Source organism: Arachis ipaensis, chromosome B6 (assembly GCF_059453495.1).
Source record: "Arachis ipaensis isolate K30076 ecotype BB chromosome B6, ASM5945349v1, whole genome shotgun sequence".
NCBI classification, from domain to species: Eukaryota; Viridiplantae; Streptophyta; class Magnoliopsida; order Fabales; family Fabaceae; genus Arachis; species Arachis ipaensis.
Window position 1 is genome coordinate 61,075,258 of NC_142441.1, and position 24,666 is coordinate 61,099,923.

General features: G+C 36.0%; 1 protein-coding gene and 1 non-coding gene across 2 annotated transcripts; one reads left to right on the forward strand and one right to left on the reverse strand.

Moving 5' to 3' along the window:
- Positions 1-3,644: 3,644 nt before the first annotated feature.
- LOC148555788 (small nucleolar RNA R71) lies at positions 3,645-3,752 on the reverse strand. The gene has a single exon (XR_015887887.1). It is a non-coding gene; the product is annotated as a small nucleolar RNA R71 (small nucleolar RNA).
- Positions 3,753-18,779: 15,027 nt separating this feature from the next.
- LOC107646933 (expansin-A32-like) lies at positions 18,780-20,415 on the forward strand. Its single transcript, XM_016351076.3, has 3 exons — positions 18,780-18,840; positions 19,234-19,564; positions 20,106-20,415. The coding sequence occupies exons 1-3, from the start codon at positions 18,795-18,797 to the stop codon at positions 20,413-20,415; spliced, it is 687 nt and encodes a 228-aa protein (XP_016206562.2). The 5' UTR covers positions 18,780-18,794.
- Positions 20,416-24,666: the final 4,251 nt, after the last annotated feature.

Consider the following 24,666-nt stretch of genomic DNA (forward strand, 5'->3'; position numbering starts at 1 on the left):
CCCTGCACTCGAAGTGAATTTTCCGGAGCTACAGAAGCTCAATTGGCGCACTCTCAATTGTGTTGGGAAGTGGACATCCAGGGCTATTCAGAAATATATAATAGTCCATACTTTTCCTGAGATTTGATGGCCCAAACTGGCGTTCCAAGGCAGCATAAAAATTCTGGCATCAAAACGCCGGAACTGGCATAAAAGCTGGAGTTAAACGCCCAAACTGGCACCAAAACTGGCATTTAACTCCAAGAAAAGTCTCTACATGTGAAAGCTTCAACGCTCTACCCAAGAACACACCAAGTGGGCTCGGAAGTGGATTTCTGCATCATTTACTCATTTTTGTAAACCCTAGGTTACTAGTTCATTATAAATAGGACCTTTTGCTATTGTATTTTCATCTTTAGTTCATCTTTTGATCATGTTTTGATGATTGAACCCTCTTTGGGAGGCTGGCCATTCAGCCATGCCTAGACCTTGTTCTTATGTATTTTCAACGGTGGAGTTTCTACACCCTATCGATTAAGGTGTGGAGCTCTGCTGTTCTTCATGAATTAATGCAATTACTATTGTTTTTCTATTCAATTCATGCCTACTTCTTCTCTAAGATATCCATTCGCACTTCAACATGATGAATGTGATGAACTAGTGACACTCATCACCATTCTTACCTATGAATGCGTGCCTGACAACCACTTCCGTTCTACATGCAAACAAGCTTGAATGCGTATCTCTTGGGTTTCTAACTCGCGATCTGGGATGGGATGACTGTGACGAGCTTCAAACTCGCGAGTGTTGGGCGTAGTGACAGACGCAAAAGGATCAATGGATCCTATGACAACATGATCGAGAACTAACAGCTGATTAGCCCTGCGGTGACAGCGCAGATGGACCATTTTCACTGAGAGGACGGGACGGTATCCATTGACAACAGTGATCCCCCAACATACAGCTTGCCATGGAAAGGAGTATGAATGATTGGATGAAAGCAATACAAAAGCAGAGGTTCAGGAGGAACAAAGCATCTTCATACGCTTATCTGAAGTTCCCACTAATGAATTACATAAGTATCTATATCTTATTTTATTTATATTTTAATTATTAAAATCCTATAACCATTTGAATCTGCCTGACTGAGATTTACAAGATGACCAAAGCTTACTTCAAGCTGACAATCTCCATGGGATCGACCCTTACTCACGTAAGGTTTATTACTTGGACAACCCATTGCACTTGCTGGTTAGTTGTGCGAAGTTGTGAAAAAGAATTGAGATTATGGTTGTGCGTACTAAGTTGTTGGCGCAATTGAGATCACAATTTCGTCCACCAAGTTTTTGGTGCCATTGCCGGGGATTGTTTGAGTTTGGATAACTGACGGTTCATCTTGTTGCTCAGATTAGGTACTTTTATTTTATGTTTAAGCTTTTTAATTTTTATTTATTTTCGAAAAATTTCAAAAAAAAATTTTCAATTCTGTTCTTCATAGTTTTTAAGAATGAATTCTAGAGTTCCGTGATGATCTGTTGAAGTCTGGCTGGCTGTGAAGCCATGTCTAATCTTTTGGACCGAAGTTTCAACTTATCATCACAAGAGCTTGTTGATTTCTATCAATTTTGCTGTTGAATGTAATGATCTGCTAAATCATGGCTGGCCATTGGCCATGTCTAGTGTTTTGGACCGAAGCTTTCACTGAAAGCTTGCCTGACTAGTAAGCCATGTCTAATTCCTGGACCGGAGTTTTAGACTAACATTACATGATTCCTGGAATTCTCATTAAGAATTTTGAATTTCTTATTTTCTTTTTCCAAATAATTTTCGAAAAAATTACAAAAAAAAAAATTTATGATAAAAATTAAAAAATAATTTGTGTTTCTTGTTTAAGTCTAGTGTCAATCTTTAAGTTTGTTGTCTTGCATGTTTTATTTAATTCCCTGCATTTTTCGAATGTATGAATTTTGTTCTTCATTAATCTTCAAGTTGTTCTTGATGATTTCCTTGCTCTGATCTTTAATTTCTCTTGTTTTGTGTGTTTTGTTATTTTTCATATGCATTCTCAATTTGTTAGTGTCTCTAATATGAAAATTTCTAAGTTTGGTGTCTTGCATGCATTGTTTATTTGATCTTAGTCTTCCATGATCAGTTTCATTTTTTTTTGTTTCTCATCATTAAAAATTCAAAAAATTTTTAAAGTTATGTCTTTTCAAGTCAATAATACAGAGAATTGAAGATTCAGAACATACAGCAGAGGAATTATAGAGAAAAAGCTGGGTGTTCAAAATACCTAGTGAGAAAGGAAAACTGGCATTTAAACGCCAGCCAGGGTACCTGGCTGGGCGTTAAACGCCCAAAAAGGTAGTACTTTGGGCATTAAATGCCAGAATGGATAGCATTCTGGGTGTTTAACGCCATGATAGCATCAAGGAGGTAATTTTGTTTTCAATTCAAATCTTTTTCAATTTTGAAAGTTTTAAAACTAATTTTTCAAAATCTTATCTTTTTCATATCCTCTCTTATCAATCATATCTTTTTCAAAATCAAATCTTTTAAATTATTTTTCAATATTTTCGAAAATCCTTGCTACAATTAATGATTTGATTCAAAAATTTCATGTTGTTACTTTCTTATTAAGAAAGATTCAATATTTGAATTTTAGAATCATATCTTTTAAATTTCTTGTTAGCCAAGTCATTAATCTTAAAATCAAATCTTTTTTAAATTATTTTTCAATCATATCCTTTCAATCATATCTTTTTAAAACCCTATCTTTTCAATCATATCTTTTTGATTTCTAATTTCAAAATCTTTTTCAAAATCACTTAATTACTTTCTCAATTTTAATTTTTGAAAATTATTAACCAAATTTTCAAAATTTCTTTTAATTATTTCAAAATCTTTCTAAATTTAATTTCGAAAATTCTTTCCCCCTTCTCACCTTCTTCTATTTAAGGGACTAACACTCCTCCTCAATGTGCAATTCGGACTCCCTCTCTCTATAAGTTTCAATTCTCTCAACTCTACCTCCTCTTTCTATTCTTCCTTTCCTCTGACACCTCAAGGAATCTCTATACTGTGACATAGAAGATTCCATACTTTCTTCTTCTCTCTTTCATATGAGCAGGAGTAAAGACAAAGGCATTCTTGTTGAAGCTGATCCTGAACCTGAAAGGACCTTGAAGAGAAAGCTAAGAGAAGCTAAAGCAGAACTCTCTGGAGAGGACCTAACAGAAATTTTCAAACAAGAAGAAGCCATGGTAGCCGAAAACAACAACAATGCCAACAATGCAAGGAAGGTGCTTGGTGACATTACTGCACCTACTCCTGACTTCTATGGGAGAAGCATCTCTATCCCTGCCATTGGAGCAAACAACTTTGAGCTTAAGCCTCAATTAGTTTCTCTGATGCAACATAATTGCAAGTTTCACGGACTTCTATTGAAAAATCCTCATCAGTTTTTGGCTAAATTTTTGCAAATTTGTGACACTGTCAAGACCAGTGGGGTTGATCCTGAGGTCTACAGGCTATTACTTTTCCCCTTTGCTGTAAGAGACAGAGCTAGAATATGGTTGGACTCACAACCTAAGGAAAGCCTGAACTCTTGGGAAAAGCTAGTCAATGCCTTCTTGGCAAAGTTCTTTCCACCTCAAAAATTGAGTAAGCTTAGAGTGGAAGTCCAAACTTTCAGACAAAAAGAAGGTGAATCCCTCTATGAAGCCTGGGAAAGATACAAGCAATTGATCAGAAGGTGTCCTTCTGACATGCTTTCAGAGTAGAGCATCATAGGTATCTTCTATGATGGTCTGTCTGAACTGTCCAAGATGTCATTGGACAGCTCTGCTGGAAGATCTCTTCATCTGAAGAAGACGCCTGCAGAAGCTTAGGAACTCATTGAAATGGTTGCAAATAACCAATTCATGTACACTTCTGAAAGGAATCCTATGAATAATGGGACAAATCAGAAGAAATGAGTTCTTGAGATTGACACTCTGAATGCCATATTGGCTCAGAACAAAATATTGACTCAGCAAGTCAATATGATTGCTCAGAGTCTGTCTGGAATACAAGCAGCAACAGGCAGTACCAAAGAAGCTTCATCTGAGGAAGAAGCTTATGATCCTGAGAACCCAGCAATGGAAGAGGTGAATTATATGGGAGAACCCTATGGAAACACCTATAATCCTTCATGGAGAAATCATCCAAATCTCTCATGGAAGGACCAACAGAGGCCTCAACAAGGCTTCAACAACAATAATAGTGGAAGAAATAGGTTTAGCAATATCAAGCCTTTTTCATCATCTTCTCAGCAATAGACAGAGAATTCTAAGCAGAGCCAATATGACTTAGCAACCATAATCTCTGATCAAACTAAGACCACTCAAAGTTTCATGACTGAAACAAGGTCCTCTATTAGAAATTTGGAGGCACAAGTGGGTCAGCTGAGTAAGAAAGTTACTGAACTCCCTCCTAGTATTCTCCCAAGCAATACAGAAGAGAACCCAAAGAGAGAATGCAAGGCCATAAACACGTCCCACATGGCCGAATGCATAGAGGAGGGAAAGGCAGTGATTTCCACTGAGGAAGACCTCAATGGACGTCCACTAGCCTCCAAGGAGTTCCCTAATGAGGAACCATGGGAATCTGAGACTCATACAGATCCCATAGAGATTCCATTGAACTTACTTCTGCCATTCATGAGCTCTGATGAGTATTCTTCCTCTGAAGAGGATGAAGACGTTACTGAAGAGCAAGTTACTAAGTACCTTGGAGCAATCATGAAGCTAAATGCCAAGTTATTTGGTAATGAGACTTGGGAGGATGAATCCCTTGATAAACCCCATTTTTAGGGTTTATCATGCATAGAATCTAAGGGTTTTATCCATGATCTTCCACACTTATTCATATAAAACTACATGATTTTGTGTCTTTTTCCCATTTTTTCCTCATATATGAAAATGTGCTTCTTTTGCATCAAAATTGATACATTGTAATCCTCCTCAATTACCATTAGATGCCTTGATCTGTTTGTTGAGTGATTTCAGAAGTTACCGGGCAAAAATGGCTAAGAGGAATGAAGGAAGCATACATAAATGGAAGGAGCATGAAACAAAATCAAAGAATTGAATTTGCACATGCACGCGCACGCGCACCATGCGCGTACGTGTGGATGCGTTCATCCAGAGCTAGCGCAGAGGAGCCGGCGCGCCTATATGGCTGGGCCATATCCCTTATGACGCTCGCACGCACCGTACGCTTGCGCGCATGTCGCAAAAGAGCCAAGGACGCGTACGCGTGCAGTGCGCATACGCGTCAATGTGCGCACATGATTTTTTAAATGAAACACGTGCCCAGGGATTTCAAGGAGTTCCCAGGCCCTGTTTTGGAGCAGATTTTGGAGGGAAAAGCTTAAGAAGACCAAGGATTAGGAGTGTTACGATAGTTAGTAATAATTCTAGATATTTTGGGAAGTTAGTTCCATTTTATTTACAGAGATGATAAAAGCATAGCTTTTTTATTTTTTTCCATAACCATTGATGGCACCTAAGGCCAGAGAAACCTCTAGAAAGAGGAAATGGAAGACAAAAGCTTCCATCAAGGGTCTATAGCTCAGTGGTAGAACATTTGACTGCAAATCAAGAGATCCCTGAGATACCTCAGGGGATACATTTTCTTCCACACAATTATTGGAAGCAACTAAGGGTGGAACATCAAGAGCACTCCATCATCCTTCATGAAATCAGAGAAGATCTAAAAGCAATGAAGGAGGAGCAGCAAAGACAAGGAAGAGACATAGAAGAGCTCAAGGACATCACTAAGGTGGATTCATTCCTTGTTCTTATTTCTTCTGTTTTTCGTTTTCTATGTTATGTGCTTATCTATGTTTGTGTCTTCATTACATGATCATTAGTAGTAATAACTATGTCTTAAAGCTATGAATATCCTATGAATCTATCACCTCTCTTAAATGAAAAATGTTTTAATTCAAAAGAACAAGAAGTACATGAGTTTCGAATCTATCCTTGAACTTAGCTTAATTATATTGATGTGGTGACAATGCTTCTTGTTTTCTGAATGTATGCTTGAACAGTGCATATGTCTTTTGAAGTTGTTGTTTAAGAATGTTAAATATGTTGGCTCTTGAAAGAATGATGACTAGGAGACATGTTATTTGATAATCTGAAAAATCATAAAAATGATTCTTGAAGCAAGAAAAAGCAGCAAAAAAACAAAGCTTGCAAAAAAAAAAAAAAAAAATTAGGCGAAAAAAAAATAGAAAGAAAAAGAAAAAGCAAGCAGAAAAAGCCAAAAGCTCTTAAAACCAAGAGGCAAGAGCAAAAAGCCAATAACCCTTAAAACCAAAAGGCAAGGGCAAATAAAAAGGATCCCAAGGCTTTGAGCATCAGTGGATAGGAGGACCTAAAGGAATAAAATCCTGGTCTAAGCGGCTAAACCAAGCTGTCCCTAACCATGTGCTTGTGGCGTGTAGGTGTCAAGTGAAAACTTGAGACTGAGCGGTTAAAGTCAAGGTCCAAAGCAAAAAAAGAGTGTGCTTAAGAACCCTGGACACCTCTAATTGGGGACTTTAGCAAAGCTGAGTCACAATCTGAAAAGGTTCACCCAATTATGTGTCTGTGGCATTTATGTATCCGGTGGTAATACTGGAAAACAAAGTGCTTAGGGCCACGGCCAAGACTCATAAAGAAGCTGTGTTCAAAAATCATCATACTGAACTAGGAGAGTCAATAACACTATTCGAAATCTGAAGTTCCTATAGATGCCAATCATTCTAAACTTCAATGGATAAAGTGAGATGCCAAAACTATTTAAGAGGCAAAAAGCTATAAGTCCCGCTCATATGATTGAAGCTCTGTTTCATTGATAGTTTGGAATTTATAGTATATTCTATTATTTTTATCCTATTTTGATTTTTAGTTGCTTGGGGACAAGCAACAATTTAAGTTTGGTGTTGTGATGAGCGGATAATTTATACGCTTTTTGACATTGTTTTTAGTATGTTTTTAGTAGGATCTAGTTACTTTTAGGGATGTTTTTAATAGATTTTGTGTTAAATTCACAATTCTGGACTTTACTATGAGTTTGTGTGTTTTTCTGTGATTTCAGGTATTTTCTGGCTGAAATTGAGGGACTTGAGCAGAAATCAGATTTAGAGGTTGAAAAAGGACTGCTGATGCTGTTGGATTCTGACCTCCCTGCACTCAAAGTGGATTTTCTGGAGCTACAGAACTCAAAATGGCGCGCTTCCAATTGCGTTGGAAAGTAGACATCCAGGGCTTTCCAGCAATATATAATAGTCCATACTTTGGCCAAGAATTGACGACGTAAACTGGCGTTCAACGCCAGCTTTCTACCCAAATCTGGCGTCCAGCGCCAGAAAAGGATCCAAAACCAGAGTTGAACGCCCAAACTGGCACAAAAACTGGCGTTCAACTCCACAAATGGCCTCTGCACATGCAACACTTAAGCTCAGCCCAAACACACACCAAGTGGGCCCCGGAAGTGGATTTATACATCAAATACTTACTCATGTAAACCCTAGTAGCTAGTTTATTATAAATAGGACCTCTTACTATTGTATTAGGCATATTTGGATTACCTTATGATCCTTTGATCACGTTTTAGGGGGCTGGCCATCTCGGCCATGCCTGGACCTTCACTTATGTATTTTTAACGGTAGAGTTTCTACACTCCATAGATTAAGGTGTGGAGCTCTGCTGTTCCTCAAAGATTAATGCAAAGTACTACTGTTTTCTATTCAATTCTTCTTATTTCGCTTCTAAGATATCCATTCGCACCCAAGAACGTGATGAAGGTGATGATTATGTGTGACGCTCATCATCCTTCTCCCTTATGAACGCGTGCCTGACAAACACTTCTGTTCTACATGAAATAAGCTAGAATGAGTATCTCTTAGATCTCCTAACCGGAATCTTCGTGGCGTAAGCTAGAATGATGGCGGCATTCAAGAGAATCCGGAAGGTCTAAACCTTGTCTGTGGTATTCCGAGTAGGATTCAATGATTGAATGACTGTGACGAGCTCCTAACTCGCGATTGCAGGGCGTTAGTGACAGACGCAAAAGGATAGTAAATCCTATTCCAGCATGATCGAGAACCGACAGATGAATAGCCGTGCCGTGACAGGGTGCGTGAGCATATTATTCACTAAGAGGATAAGATGAAGCCATTGACAAGGGTGATGCCTCCAGACGATTAGCCGTGCCGTGATAGGGCATTGGATCATGTTCCCGTGAGATGACCGAAAGTAGCCATTGACAGTGGTGATGTATCACATAAAGCCAGCCATGGAAAGGAGTAAGACTGATTGGATGAAGATAGCAGGAAAGCAGAGGTTCAGAGGAACGAAAAGCATCTCCATTCGCTTATCTGAAATTCCTACCAATGATTTACATAAGTACCTCTATCCCTATTCTTTTATTTATTATTCGAAAACTCCATAATTATTTTATATCCGCTTGACTGAGATTTACAAGGTGACCATAGCTTGCTTCATACCAACAATCTCCGTGGGATTCGACCCTTACTCACGTAAGGTATTACTTGGACAACCCAGTGCACTTGCTGGTTAGTTGTATCGAAGTTGTGACAATTATGAATTAAGATCAGAGCACCAAGCTTTGGAGCCATTACCAGGATTTGTTCGAGCCTGGAGATCACAATTTCGTGCACCAATGCCTGAACAGTGCATGTTTTTGATATTGAATTTTATGAATGTTAAAATTGTTGGCTACTGAAAGAATGATGAGCAAGAGAAATGTTATTGATGATCTGAAAAATCATGAAATTGATTCTTGAAGAAAGAAAAAGTAGTGAAAAAAAGAGAAGGAGCAGTAGAAAAAGCCAATAGCCCTTAAAACCAAAAGGCAAGGATAAAAAGGATCCAAGGCTTTGAGCATTAATGGATAGGAGGGCCTAAAAAGAATAAAATCCTAGCCTAAGCGGCTAAACTAAGCTGTCCCTAACCATGTGCTTGTGGCGTGAAGGTGTCAAGTGAAAACTTGAGACTGAGCGGTTAAAGTCGAGGTCCAAAGCAAAAATAGAGTGTGCTTAAGAACTCTGGACACCTCTAATTGGGGACTTCAACAAAGCTAAGTCAAAATCTAAAAAGGTTCACCCAGTTATGTGTCTGTGGCATTTATGTATCCGGTGGTAATATTGGAAAACAAAGTGCTTAGGGCCACGGCCAACACTCATAAAATAGCTGTGTTCAAGAATCAACATACTAAACTAGGAGAATCAATAATACTATCTGAATTCTGAGTTCCTATGCATGCCAATCATTCTGAGTTTCAAAGGATAAAGTGAGATGCCAAAACTGTTCGGAAGCAAAAGCTACTAGTCCCGCTCATCTAATTAGAATCCGAGCTTCACTTAAAACTCTGAGATATTATCGCTTCTTGATTTCTTTTCATCCGATTTTATTTGTCTAGTTGCTTGGGGACAAGCAACAGTTTAAGTTTGGTGTTGTGATGAGCGGATATTTTATACGCTTTTTGGGGGTAATTTCATGTAGTTTTTAGTATGTTTTAGTTAGTTTTTTGTATATTTTTATTAATTTCTAGGCAAAATTCATATTTCTGGACTTTACTATTAGTTTGTGTGTTTTTCTATGATTTCAGGTATTTTCTGGCGAAAATTGAGGGAGCTGAGCAAAAGTCTGATTCAGGCTAAAAAAGGACTGCAGATGCTGTTGGATTCTGACCTCCCTGCACTCGAAATAGATTTTATGGAGCTACAGGAGTCCAAATAGCGCGCTCTTAATTGCGTTGGAAAGTAGACATCCAGGGCTTTCCAGCAACATATGATAGTCCATACTTTGCTCAAGGATAAATGACGTAAACTGGCGTTCAACGCCAGTTCCATGCTGCATTCTGGCGTTAAATGCCACAAACAGGTTACAAGTTGGAGTTAAACGCCCAAAACAGGTTACAACCTAGCGTTTAACTCCAGAAACAGCCTATGCACGTGTAAAGCTCAAGTCTCAGCCCCAGCACACACCAAGTGGGCCCCCGAAGTGGATTTCTGCACTATCTATCATAGTTTATTCATTTTCTGTAAACCTAGGTTACGAGTTTAGTATTTAAAGAACTTTTAGATATTTATTTTGCACCTCATGACATTTTAGATCTGAACTTTTTACTTTTTGACGGCATGAGTCTCTAAACTCCATTGTTAGGTGTGAGGAGCTCTGCTGTGTCTCGATGAATTAATGCAATTACTTCTGTTTTCCATTCAAACATGCTTGTTTCTATCTAAGATATTTATTTTCACTTCAATATGATGAATGTGATGATCCGTGACACTCATCACCATTCTCAGCCTATGAACGCGTGCCTGACAACCACCTCCGTTCTACATTAGATTGAATGAGTATCTCTTGGATTCCTTAATCAGAGTCTTCGTGGTATAAGCTTGAATCCATTGGCAGCATTCTTGAGAATCCAGAAAGTCTAAACCTTGTCTATGGTATTCCGAGTAGGATTCAGGGATTGGATGACTGTGACGAGCTTTAAACTCACAAGGGTTGAGCGTAGTGACAGACGCAAAAGGATCAATGGATCCTATTCCAGCATGAGTGAGAACCGACAGATGATTAGCCGTGCGGTGACAGCGCACCTGGACCATTTTAACTGAGAGGACGGATGGTAGCCATTGACAACGGTGATCCACCAATACACAGCTTCCCATAGTAGGAACCTTGCGTGCGTGAAGAAGAAGACAGGGGAAAAGCAGAGATTCAGAAGACAAAGCATCTCCAAAACTCCAACATATTCTCGATTACTGCATAACAGGTACTATTTAATTTATGCTTTTTACTCTTCATAAATATAATCTCTCTTATTATTGATTTCCTGACTAAGAATTCAAAATAACAATAGCTTGCTTCAAGCCGACAATCTCTGTGGGATCGACCCTTACTCACGTAAGGTATTACTTGGACGACCCAGTGCACTTGCTGGTTACTGGTATGAGTTGTAAAAAGTGTGATTTACAATTCGTGCACCACCTGCCATTTAAGTTTCTGTGCTTTACTTTCTAGCATTTAAATTTCTAGTACTCTACATTCTGTGCCATTTAAGTTTTTGTCCTTTAACTTCCAGTATTTTAAGTTTTTGCAATTTATATTCTGTTCATCAATTTTCACCAAAACCTTTCAATATTAGCTTGACTAGACCAATCACCTTACTAAAGTTCCTCAATTCCTCAATCCCTATGGGATCGACCTCACTCTTGTGAGTTATTACTTGATGATTCGGTACACTTGCCGAAGGGGATTTGTGCTGTGCAAATTCCTGGTCATCAAAGAGCACCTAATTCTTCTTTCCAAGCCAAGAATGCTCAAAAGCTACTCTAACATCCAACCAAACATTTTATCAAACACTTGGAAGGCATAAAAGGAAAGCATCATAAAATTGCAAGAATAATAAAATCTACAACTACCCAATTCCAAGGAAATAATAACACTTAATTGGACAATAAAGGAACGTAAAACATAAATTGCATTAAATGAAAATCCAAATCCAACAAGAGTTCATCAACATAAAAGAAACAAAATAAAGGAAATGACAAGTAAAACTAGAGGAGCTAGGATGAAAGGACAATAAATTGCAAGAAAAAGTAGATGAAAGCAAGAATTAAACCTAGATCTAAGAGAGATTAACCTAATTCTAGAGAGAAGAGGGAGCTTCGCTCTCTAGAAAACTACCTAAAACATCATCCTAACCTAAACTAATTACTCCCCTCTTGTCCAATCTTTAATTCTGCATAAAATAGCCTAAAAAACGAGTTGGATTTGGGCCTGGGAAGCTCAAAAATCTCCCCCAGCTTTTTCACTTTAATGAGGTCACGTGCTGGATGTGACGCGTACGCATTGTCTGGCTTTTTCTTGTCACACGTACGCATCGCCTGGACGATGCACCTCTTCACGCATGCGCATCTGTCACACGTGCGCGTCGCTCTAAGCACTCCAAATCCTTTTTTTTCATGAATTCTCCACTTTGCATCCTTATGAATTTGAAATAAGTCAACAAACATATCAAGGCATCAAATGGAATTAAAGTGAATTAAATTTAGCTATTTTAAGGCCTATCACTCTAAAGCACAAATTAGGAGAGATTCACAAATCCATGCTATTTCATTGAATAAATGTGAGAAAAGTTGATAAAATTCCCTAAATTAAGCACAAGATAAACCACAAAATTGGGGTTTATCAGTATCTTTTGCGGAAAGTTTTTTTAAAAATGCGTACTGACACTTAAGACCGGCAATACCGGCTCTAATTTGTCCAGTACCACATGTTGAGAAAAATAAGATTTTGAAAATTGAATTTATTGTTTTGAAAGGACAAACGTAATTTAGAATCGAAAATCGGACACTAATTTTAATGGTTTTGGCCCAAAGTGGGCCAAACAGACCTAAAACACTAACGGGTTGGATCGAGCTTGGTGGCTTCATTTTGGTGTTTGGTGTATTTTAATAATTGGCGAAGGTATGGTTTTGGTTTCCTTTATGTAATATATAATGTTTCTGGATACTTAGGCTAGTTAACCTTAAGATAGGATTGAATGGTTGTTGATGATTGTAGATATGATGATTGAGATGATTTTGATGATTGATATTGATTGATGATGTTATTGACGATCTTTGAGTTTGATGATTATTGACAAGGATATATGTATATGTTGGTAAAAAATGCTTGTGAGGGATTGAAATTATGGAAATTGTTGGAGTTGTATGTTTGAGTTTCAGATTTTACTGGATATATGGATTTATTGAATGGATAGGAGGTAATTTTAATAAAAATGATAAGAAAGTAATTGAGAGGTCTTGGGTATGGATTTATTATGTTTTGATATGGAATTGGTTGAGTTTAGAATGTTTGGGTATGTTTTGGTTTCGTTTGGTTGTGAATTATTGATATTTTAAGAACCTAGCAAATTTTTGGTAAAAACCAATTTTTAGTGAACTTTGATGGATCATAACTTGAGCCTCAGTTTTCAAAATTGATTGAAATTTATCTTAGATTAAAGTTCATCTAAATATCTTTAAATTGATATAAAGTTTGATGAAAATAGGTTTCTGTAGAGGAAGTTATGTACGTTTAAAGTATGGTGTTTAAAATTGATTTCTGCAACTTTATAAAATTCTGCAAGTCTTAAGGGGTATGCGTACGCAAACCACCCATACACGAGCTTGCCATTCTGTTTGACACCTATGCATACACGAACTCTTCTATGCGTACCCGAGATGGGCAAAATTATAAGTATGCGTGCGCATACACCCTATTTTGTTGAAAAATGAATTTTCTTCATTTTTCAAGGGTTCTCTAGCTTTCCAAACTTCTTTATCTACTATTTAAGATTGCTAACTAGTAATTAGACCTTAAGACTAATAGAGATGGGTTAGTGAGCTAAATTGGTAAATTTTTGTATGAGTTTAGAAGACGGAGACCTAGGTTTCTGAAGTTGTGGGTAAACTAGTGAAGTGTTTTATTTGCAACGGCTTGAGAACTTGTAAGTGGATGGTAACTTATGGAATTAAGAACTGATGATGGTTCTGATGAGTTTGATGCATATTGCAAGATAGTGTGTCAGGCACTATATTCTTGGAACAATAGTGTGTCGGATACTATATCCCTAAAATATTGAGATTTGAGAGTTGAGAATAGATTGAGAGGGGAAAATGGTGGTGAGTGATGATGATTTGAGGTTAATGGACTTGTTAGATGTTGAAAGTGTACCAGGCACTATATCCCTGGAATGATTTATGATGAAACAGATGTTGTTGTTGTTTTCCTTCTCTGCCACAAAAGTATGCCAGGCACTATATCCTTGGAGCATGCAAGTGTGCCAAGTACTATATCCTCGGAACGATACAAAAGCATGCCAGGCACTATATCCTCGGACATGGAAAAAAGGTGACATCCGAAAGGATGTGTCAGGTTGGCATTCATGGACCGACAAGTGATATCACGAGCCAATAGGACAAGCATTCATCATATGCATCTGCTATATGCTTGCTTGTTTTATTACTTGAGTTATGCCTATTTGAAAAACATGCCTAAATGCTAGTTGATTACCTGTTGTATATGTATATTATTTGTGTTTTACTTGGTTTCATTAAATGTGTTTTACTGGCATTGAGAAGGATCGGGAGGCGGTGTGATGGGATCACACGGAGGTTAGGTTGGTGAAGGCTGTGGGATACAGCGGTATGACTAGTTTTAGTTAGAAATCCCCTAAGTTTAGATAACCCTGTTTATGGTTTATGGTTTAATTTATTTATTTTCGTTAAGCTTGAATATCCGTATTAGTGTGAAGTTCTAGGATTGCCTATGGCGTCTGAGAACCTTTGTCCATGGCTACGCGTATAGTTATCGTGTGTGAATGCTTCGCATTTTATAATTCTGCTTTACGTAACTTTGAGCATTATTCCTTCATTGGGCTTCTAGTTATATAAATTTTTGGACTTATAATATTATATATTATAAGCTTTAGAACTATCCTGGCACTTTGTTGTTCTTTGCTTTACGGCTAGAGGTAAGGCTGAGGGTAACGGGGTGTTACATAGTGGACCATAGGATAGGTTTGAATTTTTGATATTGGATTATGATTATTGATGTTTGTGATGATTTGATGAGTTTTGATAATTATGATAAATTATGCGATTGTTGTTGGTAAATGATGTTGAATATTGAGATTGATGTTGAATGATCCTAATTATGATGATTGGTAATGATAGAATGATATTTGATGAGTGCGTTAGTTGAGAAATGGTTTTACTATGAGTAATTTGATGGTTAGGGTTGAGGATTATGAGGATAGTGTATTGTAAGTGGAAATTTGGTAAGAATGGTGAATTGAGAAAAAAATGGTAAGTTCAGATGTGAATTATTGAGTGTTGTGGTTTGGAGTTTATTTGGTTCAAAGTTTTGAAAAGTAGAGAACCTTATTGGATTTTGTAAAATTTGATTTTTACCGAACTTTGGCGGGTCCTAACTTGAGCCTCAATTTTCAAAATTGGATGAAAATTATTTTAAATTAAAGTATATTTAAATATCTTTACATTGATATAAAGTTTGATGAAAATGGATTTTTTTGTAGAGGAAGTTATGAATGTTTAAAGTTTGGTGTTTAAAACTGATTTTTTGCAACTTCACAAAATTTTGCAAATCTAGAGGGGTATGCGTACGTGGCACCTTGCATGCGTACTCCAGAATGTGCAAAACTTGAGTATGCGTACGCGACCACATGATCTGGTACGCGAACGATGCTTTCTGTTTAGCACCCATGCGTACGCGACTTCTTGTATGCGTACGTGGGATGGGCAAAATTTTAAGTATGTGCATGCATACATGGGCATGCATACGCATAGACCCTGTTTTGCTGATAAATGATTTTTCTTCATTTTTAAGGGTTCTCTAACTTTCTAAACTTCTTTCAAATGCTGTTTAAGAGTAATATCTCGTATTTAGGCCTAAGGACTAATAGAGAAGAATTAGTGACTTAGGTCTCTGGAGTACTAAGATGAAATAGATTAGGTGGATTGGAAGAGTACTGTATGGATACTAAGTATGATGAGCTGTGGAAATGTGAATTTATAATATTGTGGCAAGTCTGGGACTCGAAGAATAATGATGAATTTATGAATATTAAAAGTGATCACTGAGAAAATATGGATATAATGTTTATTTCTGATTTGTTTGAGACGTTATGCACCTCACAGGGATGGTAGGTTAATCCCGCCTGTTGAGGTCACGGCAGCGGCATAAAGACAGATGGTTTATTCCGCTTACGTGGAGATGTGAGGTCTGTGGCAGAGTATCCTGCTCACATCCTTTCGGATCACAAGAGTGTGTATGGCACTAGCTATATCCCTGGGTAGTGTGCCCAACACTATATCCGTGAACCTCCGGTTCTCATTCCATACTTTGTTGTTATTTTTCAGATGCAGGTCATAACCCACCTTGGAGAGTTGCGTGGTAGTGACAGAGCGGAGGATCTTCTATCAACTTTTTGTCTTTTTACTCATTTTGTTTAGTACTCTTACTTTTGTATTTATATTTCGTCTTAGAGGATAACTTTGAGAGAGATGTTATATATGCTATTTTAGCTTTCAAACTTTGTTATGTCTGTATATTGACTAGTCAGCCTAAACTCCACGGGCTGCGGCTAGCAACTTATGACTATTATATTCTCAAATCTACTTATATTTTGTTATCTGGTATCTATATCTCGTGCTTTATGCCTTTAGCTTCATGTGAATGTTTGGGCTTTGTAATCATGCAGACTTTCACTCGTCTAAGTTTACCAAAGATTCAAATTTTCCTATACTTAAATCATGCACACTTTTACTCGTCTAAGTTAACCAAAGATTCAAATTAAGGACATTTATTGTTTTTGACTTAGAGTTAGTGATGTGCTATTATAAAGAACAAAAGGGTTTAAATAGGCTCAACATTGGGTTTACAAGGTTTGATAAAAGGGTAAGCCCAATTTAGGTATGTGAGCTTTAACAAAACAAAGGCCTCAATCACATAAATGAATTCATACATTAAACAATGGAATAGAATCAAACAAGCCAAATATTACAATCTTAGAGAGAACAACACACACCAAACAAAACATTGGTTGAAAAGATGTCTATGAAATCTTCATCCAAATGCTACCTGAAATCAACAAAAGGCCACAAAACTCAAAGTAGCATCTACTAGGGTATAATTTACTAAAAATCTCTAAAAAATCAATAGAATACCATATAAATTATATAGAAAAGACACTAATGATGCTCACGCATCACTTAGCGACCAATAATTTTTTAAACTAATTTTTATTTTGGTTGCTAAATCGGCCGTTGACGATAAATTTAGTGACTAATTTTTGCAACTTTTTGGTTTTTTAAAACCAAAAAATAATGGTGACTAAGTTCGGTCACTAATTTCTAATTTAGCAACTGATTTAGTAACCAACTAGAATGGCTTTGGTAGTGGTCGCTAAATCGGTTGCAAATTTCTAATTTAGCGATCAATTTAGCGACCAACCATTTTTTGGTCATAAAAGAACTGACCGATCACTAAATCAATCGTTATTCCAATAACTTCTTGTAGCTAGACATTTCGGTATTATTCTTTAGAAGTTTATGTATTATTTTTTATATCGGATACGTCGTCCTCTTCTTATATGCAAATGTCACTGTTCATTTCCTTTCAAAATTTTGTTCTACTTGATTTCTTTACGTTATATATAGATTTTTTCACTTATTTTCTTTTCTATTAAAATTTGTGAATCTGCAACTCAAGTCGTCAGAAAATAAGTTCTTAATTCTATCACATCATATAGTTGGAAATTTTAGTATTAAAGTAAAGATATTTCGCTGTTAAACTAAAGACATTTCGGTGTTATTCTTTAGAAATTTATGTATTATTTTATATATTAGATGCGTTGCCTTTTTCTTATATATAAATGACACTGTTCATTCTCTCTCGAATTTTTGCACTTGTTCTGCTTAATTTTCCTACGTTATATAATAAATTTCAGTGCTATTTTTGTTTTTGGCAAGATATCATCCCATAAGTGTGAACCTATATTTATTCAACTAATTAAGATTTTAATATAGTATAGACATTTTTATTCAAGTCTAATATAAAAAGCAATACTCCTAAAAGAAGAACTAAGATCAACAGAAAAAAAAGAAAAATTGTATGAAGCAAAATAATGTAGCATTAAAGAAGATATTTCTATGTTATTTTAGCAAACTTTTGGTGTCAAAATTAAGCAATTTCTATGTTGTTAAGAAATTTTGGTACTATTTTCTAATAACTTCTGCACAATTCAAAAATTTCCTTCCTCCTCCTCATCTTTATTGCTTTTTCTTCTTATTTTTCATTTTTTTCTTCCTCATCTCCTTATTTCGTTTTCTCATAATTCTTTTTGTTTCACTCTCTTAAAATGAATAAAAGTAAGAAAAAGAGAAGAAAAAAAGCTAACCAAGAAAAAAAAATAAATGCAATTACACATAAGGAAGAGGATTAGAAGAAATAAAAATAAAAGGCAACAACAGTAGTACAAATAGAATAAGGAGGAAGAGGCAAAAATGACGCGCAAAAGAAGAAAAAAATGATTTCTCGTGTTGTAGGAGTGGATTTTGTTGAGTTTGACTAAATTTGGTTGAACTTGGTTGTCAAAATAAATTAAATGTGTAACGAGACTGTTAAAATATTAACTGATAGTGAGAATATTTGCTGGAATCAACGCTTTATAACATAACATAATGATATTTTAAACTAAAAGAAAATAATTTAAAGACATGTATGGAGAGAAATTAAAGAATAACCAAAAGAGGTTGATATAATAGGGAGTAAGGGACAATATCAAAATCAAATGGATGGTTCCTATATTATGAATAAATGGTGGCTAAGAGTAAAAAACTCATGTGTTGTTGCACTCGCACCCGTTCTACAAAGTTGCAATCTTAAAAACAAACCCCATATTTATAATCATATTAATTTGTTCAACATTTCCTAACACCAACCTCGGAGAAAATATAGAAAACCAAATCAAAGATCATCATCAAGATCATCCTACATCACTATTCCCATATCTCTATGGCCTCATCATCAATAATATTGCTCGTTCTTGTTACATTTGCTATTCGTGATGCACATGCAAGCGTAAATTCATGGAGTTATGCAGCTCATAATAACATAGTTGGACGTAGTACATTGGCTATTTTCAATCATCAACAACGCCCTAAGTTTGTATCTGGCCAATGGATGCAAGCTCATGCTACCTTTTATGAAGGAGGTTCCGGCACATATGGTATGTTTAATATATAACCCATAAATCATTGCCACTAATCAATATACAATTTTATCAAAGAAATCCATAGTTAATTACAACATTTACACATCATGATCATTAGTAGTATTATATATAAGCCTAATTATTGTAGCATTATCAAATTTATCTAGCAAAAATAATTATTATGTCATGAAATTATTTATCTTAAAACTTAAACTATTAAGTAGTATAAATAATACACAAATTATTATGTATCTAACACATGTGACATTTATTTGCTACGAAATAATTTGTTATTTTTATATGTGCATTTGTTTAACAAAGAAGTATTTCTCTTTTGATCTTAACAATATACGTATAACTCAATTGTTGTTGTTGTTGTTGTTGTTGTTGTTGTTGTTGTTGTTGCAGGAGGAGCTTGTGGGTATGAGGATGTGGTTAAAGACGGTTATGGGATGGAGATAGCAGCATTGAGCACAGTTATGTTTAAAGGTGGTGAAGCATGCGGTGGATGCTACGAGATCAAATGTGCATCAGATTCAACTCAAGGATGCAATAATGCAGGAAGAGGACAATCCTCCATCTTTGTAACCGCAACAAACCTTTGCCCCCCAAACTACAATCAAGCAAGTAATAATGGAGGATGGTGCAACTCTCCACGAGAGCACTTTGATTTGGCCAAACCTACATTCCTCAAAATTGCTCAGTACAAGACCGGCATTGTCCCAGTTCAATACCGCAGGTCAATAATTTCTATATCAACCATGTTAGGTATATGATTTAGGGTTTACATATACATTAAAAATTACCCCTCAAATTAATTACTTGTATATAATAATATTGAAATATAAAGTAAATTAAAAGTGTATGAATCAACAACATATATTTATACACAAATATATAATATCTAATTTGGTATCTGATTTTTTGTGTGCATAATATTTCCATAAAATAAATGACATCACATATAGTTTCCATAAAAATATTAATAGGTATAAGCCTAAAGCACATTTCACATTAGTCAAATGCTAGGAAACTATCAATACATGCACATTAGTCAATCATATTGATAATAGTCTTGGGTTTGAGGTGTGTTGAGTAATCATAACGAAAAGAGTCATGGTTTCTATGAAATTTTTAATACTCGAATAAGATTGCCTCTAATAAAATAATACCTTGCTTTCATATTAAAAAAGTTTGAGATGTGTGTTAAGAGAGATTTAAAAGTTAACTATTCTCACATGATGTATGTCTAATTATGATGCTTATTGAAACACATGCAGAGTACCATGCAAGAAATGGGGAGGAATCAGGTACACCATAACTGGGAATCCTTACTTTAATCTAGTCAAAGTGTGGAATGTTGGAGGTGCTGGGGATGTGGTGGGAGTTCAAGTGAAGGGTGATACGAAGCTCAAATGGATAGAATTAAAGCGAAATTGGGGCCAAAAATGGGAGACAAAAGCTATGTTAGTCGGAGAATCATTAACATTTAGGGTCAAAGCAAGTGATGGAAGGTACTCCACCTCATGGCATGTCGCCCCCAAGAATTGGCAGTTTGGTCAGACTTTTGAAGGCAAAAACTTCAAATAAAATAGCAACATTAGTTTTTCGTATTTTAAGTAAAGCATTAAACAGTGAATTCAAGTTCCTCCTCCTTCTACATATCTTCTTAGCTTACTATTGTTTTTCCCATGTTATCATCATACTAATCATAGGAAGATAATTTCAATAGAACAAAGAAAGGTACTAAGAAACTATTTTTATCCAAAAAAATTTCAAAACTAAACTTTTGGTTGATAGAACTTGTTAGTTTTATGATATAGTTTGACATTGGTTTAGTGTATTATGGACTTGAACCTTGTAGCAAGGATAGTTTTGATGAATAAGTAGTTTAGATAAATGGTTTGAAAATTTGATAGTTATATTATTGATAGGTTAATGAGAGAGTACAAAGACTAATAGAATTTGATATGTTTGTTAGTTAGTTACAACAAACTCCATGATGGCCTATATATAGGCTCCATAAGTTAATTCTAAATAATTCCAAATTTTAGATATTTTTAGATATTAACCTAGATATTTCTAGATACCAATCTTAGATATTTCTAATACATGATTTATTTACTTAACTTCTAGACTTCTCCATTATAATATCTAGATTTGTATTTTTTTTAACAAGATCATGAAAATTCTAGAAAGTTCTACAAATGTGTAGCATTATTAATACTCCTCCTTGATGCACATTTGTGTAAATCCAAGCATCTCTCGAAATAGTTCGAACTTTGATCTTGGTAGTGCCTTAGTGAAGATGTCTGCTAGTTGCTCATCTGTGTTGCAATACTCGATCTTTATCTTTTTCTCCAATATAGCTTCTCGTATAAAATAAAACTTGATAGCTATATGCCTGGTCCTACTATGATGGACTAGATTGTTTGCCATTGCTAATGGTGACTTAGTCGCACAACATAGTTGTTGGTTCTTCTTGTTGCTCTTTTAAGTCTTCAAATATTTTCCTTAGCCATATTCCTTGACTAGTAGTATTTACGGCTGCAACATACTCAGCTTTAGCAGATGATTGAGCCACAGTTTCTTGTTTCTTTGATGCCCAAGAGAATACTCCATATCCTAGTATAAATGCATATCCAGAAGTGCTTTCGGTAGATTTATAGTGAATGGCATAATCTTTTACGTCTTGTAGATATCTTAATATTCTTCTTGCGGCCCCATGGTGCTTTTGACTTGGCTTTTGCATGAATCTTGATAGTAGACTTATTGCATACATGATGTCTGGTCTTGTGGTAGTTAGATAAAGGAGGCTTCCAATAAGACTTCTATATTGCGAAGCATCTGCCTCTACAAATCCATCTTCTTTTTGTAATTTCTCATTATGGACTAGAGGAGTAGATACTGCCTTACAATTATTCATCTTGAATTTTTGTAGCAAATTTTGAGCATATTTCTTTTGCCAGATGAAAATTTTGTCTTCATTTTGGTTTACCTCAATTCCAACCAAATAGTGCATAAATCCTAAGTCAGTCATCTCAAATGTCTGTTTCAATTTTTATTAGAATTCTCTAATCATAGTCGCATTGTTTCCTATGTATATAAGAACATCCACACACAAGGAAACTATGAGAGTGTTTGAATTACCTTGCATCTTGATGTAGAGTGTAGGCTCACTTTTACCCTTCCTGAATTGATGATCCGTGAAATATTTGTCAATTTGACTGTACCATGCTTGCGAAAATTGCTTGAGCTCATAGAGTGCTTTCTTTATCCTTAGCACCTTGTCTTCATGTCCTTCTACAATGAACTCTTGTGGTTGATCAACAAAAACTTCTCTCACCAGTTCTCCATTTAGAAAGGCAGATTTCACATCCAATTGATAGATCTTTCATTGCTTTTGTGCGGCTACTGCAATGAGCGCCCTTATTGTATCTAGACAAGCTATAGGTGCAAATGTCTCTATGTAATCTATCCCAGGAATTTGTGCATATCCTTTAGCTACAAGCCTTGCTTTAGGCTTTTGAATAGATCCATCGGGATTGAACTTAGTCTTTTATACCCATTTGACTCGAATAATATCTTTATTTAAAGGGCGATTTACCAGTTCCCATGTGTTATTCTTCTCGATCATTTTGATTTCTTCTTTCATGGAATTTCTCCCTTTTTGTTGCTTTTCTGCTCCTTCAAAGCTTGTAGGCACGATATTAACAAAATTGCATGTTTCATATACATCTTGTAGTGGTCTAGTTTTTCTTGGAGGAGAATCAGTTATTGCTTCTACTGTTGGAGTAGGTGTGCTTTTTTCTTCACATTCTTGTTCTTCTAGTCTAGGTGGTTATTGTGACACTTCAATGCTTTTCTTTCTCAAAATTTTCATCTTCCGAGTTCCATGAAGTATTTTTGTCAAACTCCATGTCCCGACTATTTATGAGTTTTTTCATTTGCAAGTTATATAGTGCGTGTATGCAAACCCTACACTTCCATACAACAGTACCAGCAAGTGCAGTGGGTCGTGCAAGTAATACCTGAGCGAGTCAAGGTCGATCCCACGAGCATTGTGGCTTGAAGCAAGCAATGGTTATCTTGCAGGTCTTAGTCAGGTAGAATAAAAAAGTTGTTGGATTATGTTATGTGAACCTTAAATAAGGATAGGAATTATATGCTGGGAATAGAGTTGAGAGTCGGAGTTGCTTTATCTTTTTGAATGAACTTTGGTATTGTTATCTTCCTTGCTTGTGAATGATCTTCCTCTCTGGCAGGCTGTAAGTGATCAAAACCATTGCCTGTGGCCATTGATCTCCTCTACTACAGAATGAATGCCAGGGCCCTTGGTCATTTTATCTAACGGAGGGTGAAGCTCTAGCAAATCATTCTCCTTGCGATCCTACTGATAAACCCATATTTTATGATGTATTTTGTGCATAAATTGAGTGTCTCTATCAATTATTCACCCACTTATTCATGTAAATTGCATGGTTTTACTATTCCTTCCTTGTTTTATGATATATGCGAAAAACATGTTTTCTATGCTTTAAAAATATTAATTTTAATTACCCTTTATTACCATTCGATGCCCTGATTTGTGTGTTAAGTATTTTCAGGTTTCATAGGACAAGAATGGCTTAGGGGACGAAAAGGAAACATACCAGAGATGGAAGGAAAGCGCAAGAATGGAGTTTTTGAAGAAAAGGGCAGCGACGCGAACGCATGGACGATGCGAACGCGTGCCTAGCGTGAAATGGTAGCGACGCGTACGCGTGGACGACACGGACGCGTGCCTTGAACAAAACACAAATGACGCATACGCGTGATCGACGCATACGCATGACAAGGAAAACTCCCAGATGACGCGAACACGTGACCCATGCGAACGCGTGACAGACGCCACGTACAGGAATCTGCAGAAAACGCCCCCAGTGATTTTTGGATCCTTTTTCGGCCCAAATCCAAACCAGAAACACAGAATATAAGCCAGAGAATGGAGGAATCAAACAACAACTTAACAACTTAGTGATAGATATAATATTCACAATTTTAGGTTTTAGACATAGTTTTAGAGAGAGAGGTTCTCTTTTCTCTCTTAGGATTTAGGATTAGGATTTCTCTCATTTTAGGATTGCTTCTACAATAACAGGTTTAATGTTCCTTTAATTTATTTTCTACTTTTATTTATTCCAATGCTTTTACTTGTTAATGTTCCTAATTTGGCTTATGAATTTTTCATGTTAAGATTTGAATATTCTGTTTAATGCAATTTGAGGTATTTCAGTTTATGATTGTTTTAATCTATTTATGAATGCTTTTAATTTAATTTAAGATATTTTCCCCTTTTGGCTTTGGTTAAGTAATTTATAACACTTGAGTTGTCAAACTCAGCTGTTGATTGAAATTGGAATTCTTTGCTGGTTAATTTGTACTCCAATAACTCTAGTCTTTCCATAGGAGTTGACTAGGACCTGGGGATCAAATAAATTTGTCCACTTGACTTTCCTTTGTTTAGCAAGGGTTAATTAAAAGTGGGAGCAGAATCCAATTCTCTCCACACCTGATAAGGATAACTAGGATAAGACTTCAATTTCTCATACCTTGCCAAGAGATTTTTATTATTATCAATTTATTTTCCTTTTCATTTAAATTACTTGCCCCTTATTTTCAAAAACCCAAAAATATATCTTTTTACATAACCAATAATAAATCATACCTCCCTGCAATTCCTTGAGAAGACGACTTGAGGTTTGAATACTTCGGTTATTTATTTTTATTGGGTTTGCTTAAGTGACAAACAAGTTTTTGTATGAAAGGATTATTGCTTGGTTTAGAAACTATACTTGCAAC

Bases quoted from the DNA above. Each gene is read 5' to 3' on its own strand.
- LOC107646933 (XM_016351076.3), top strand. From the start codon at position 18,795: ATGCAAGCTCATGCTACCTTTTATGAAGGAGGTTCCGGCACATATG. The intron at 18,841-19,233 runs GTATGTTTAATA...TTGTTGTTGCAG, and splicing joins AGGAGGTTCCGGCACATATG to GAGGAGCTTGTGGGTATGAG. The intron at 19,565-20,105 runs GTCAATAATTTC...AAACACATGCAG, and splicing joins GTCCCAGTTCAATACCGCAG to AGTACCATGCAAGAAATGGG.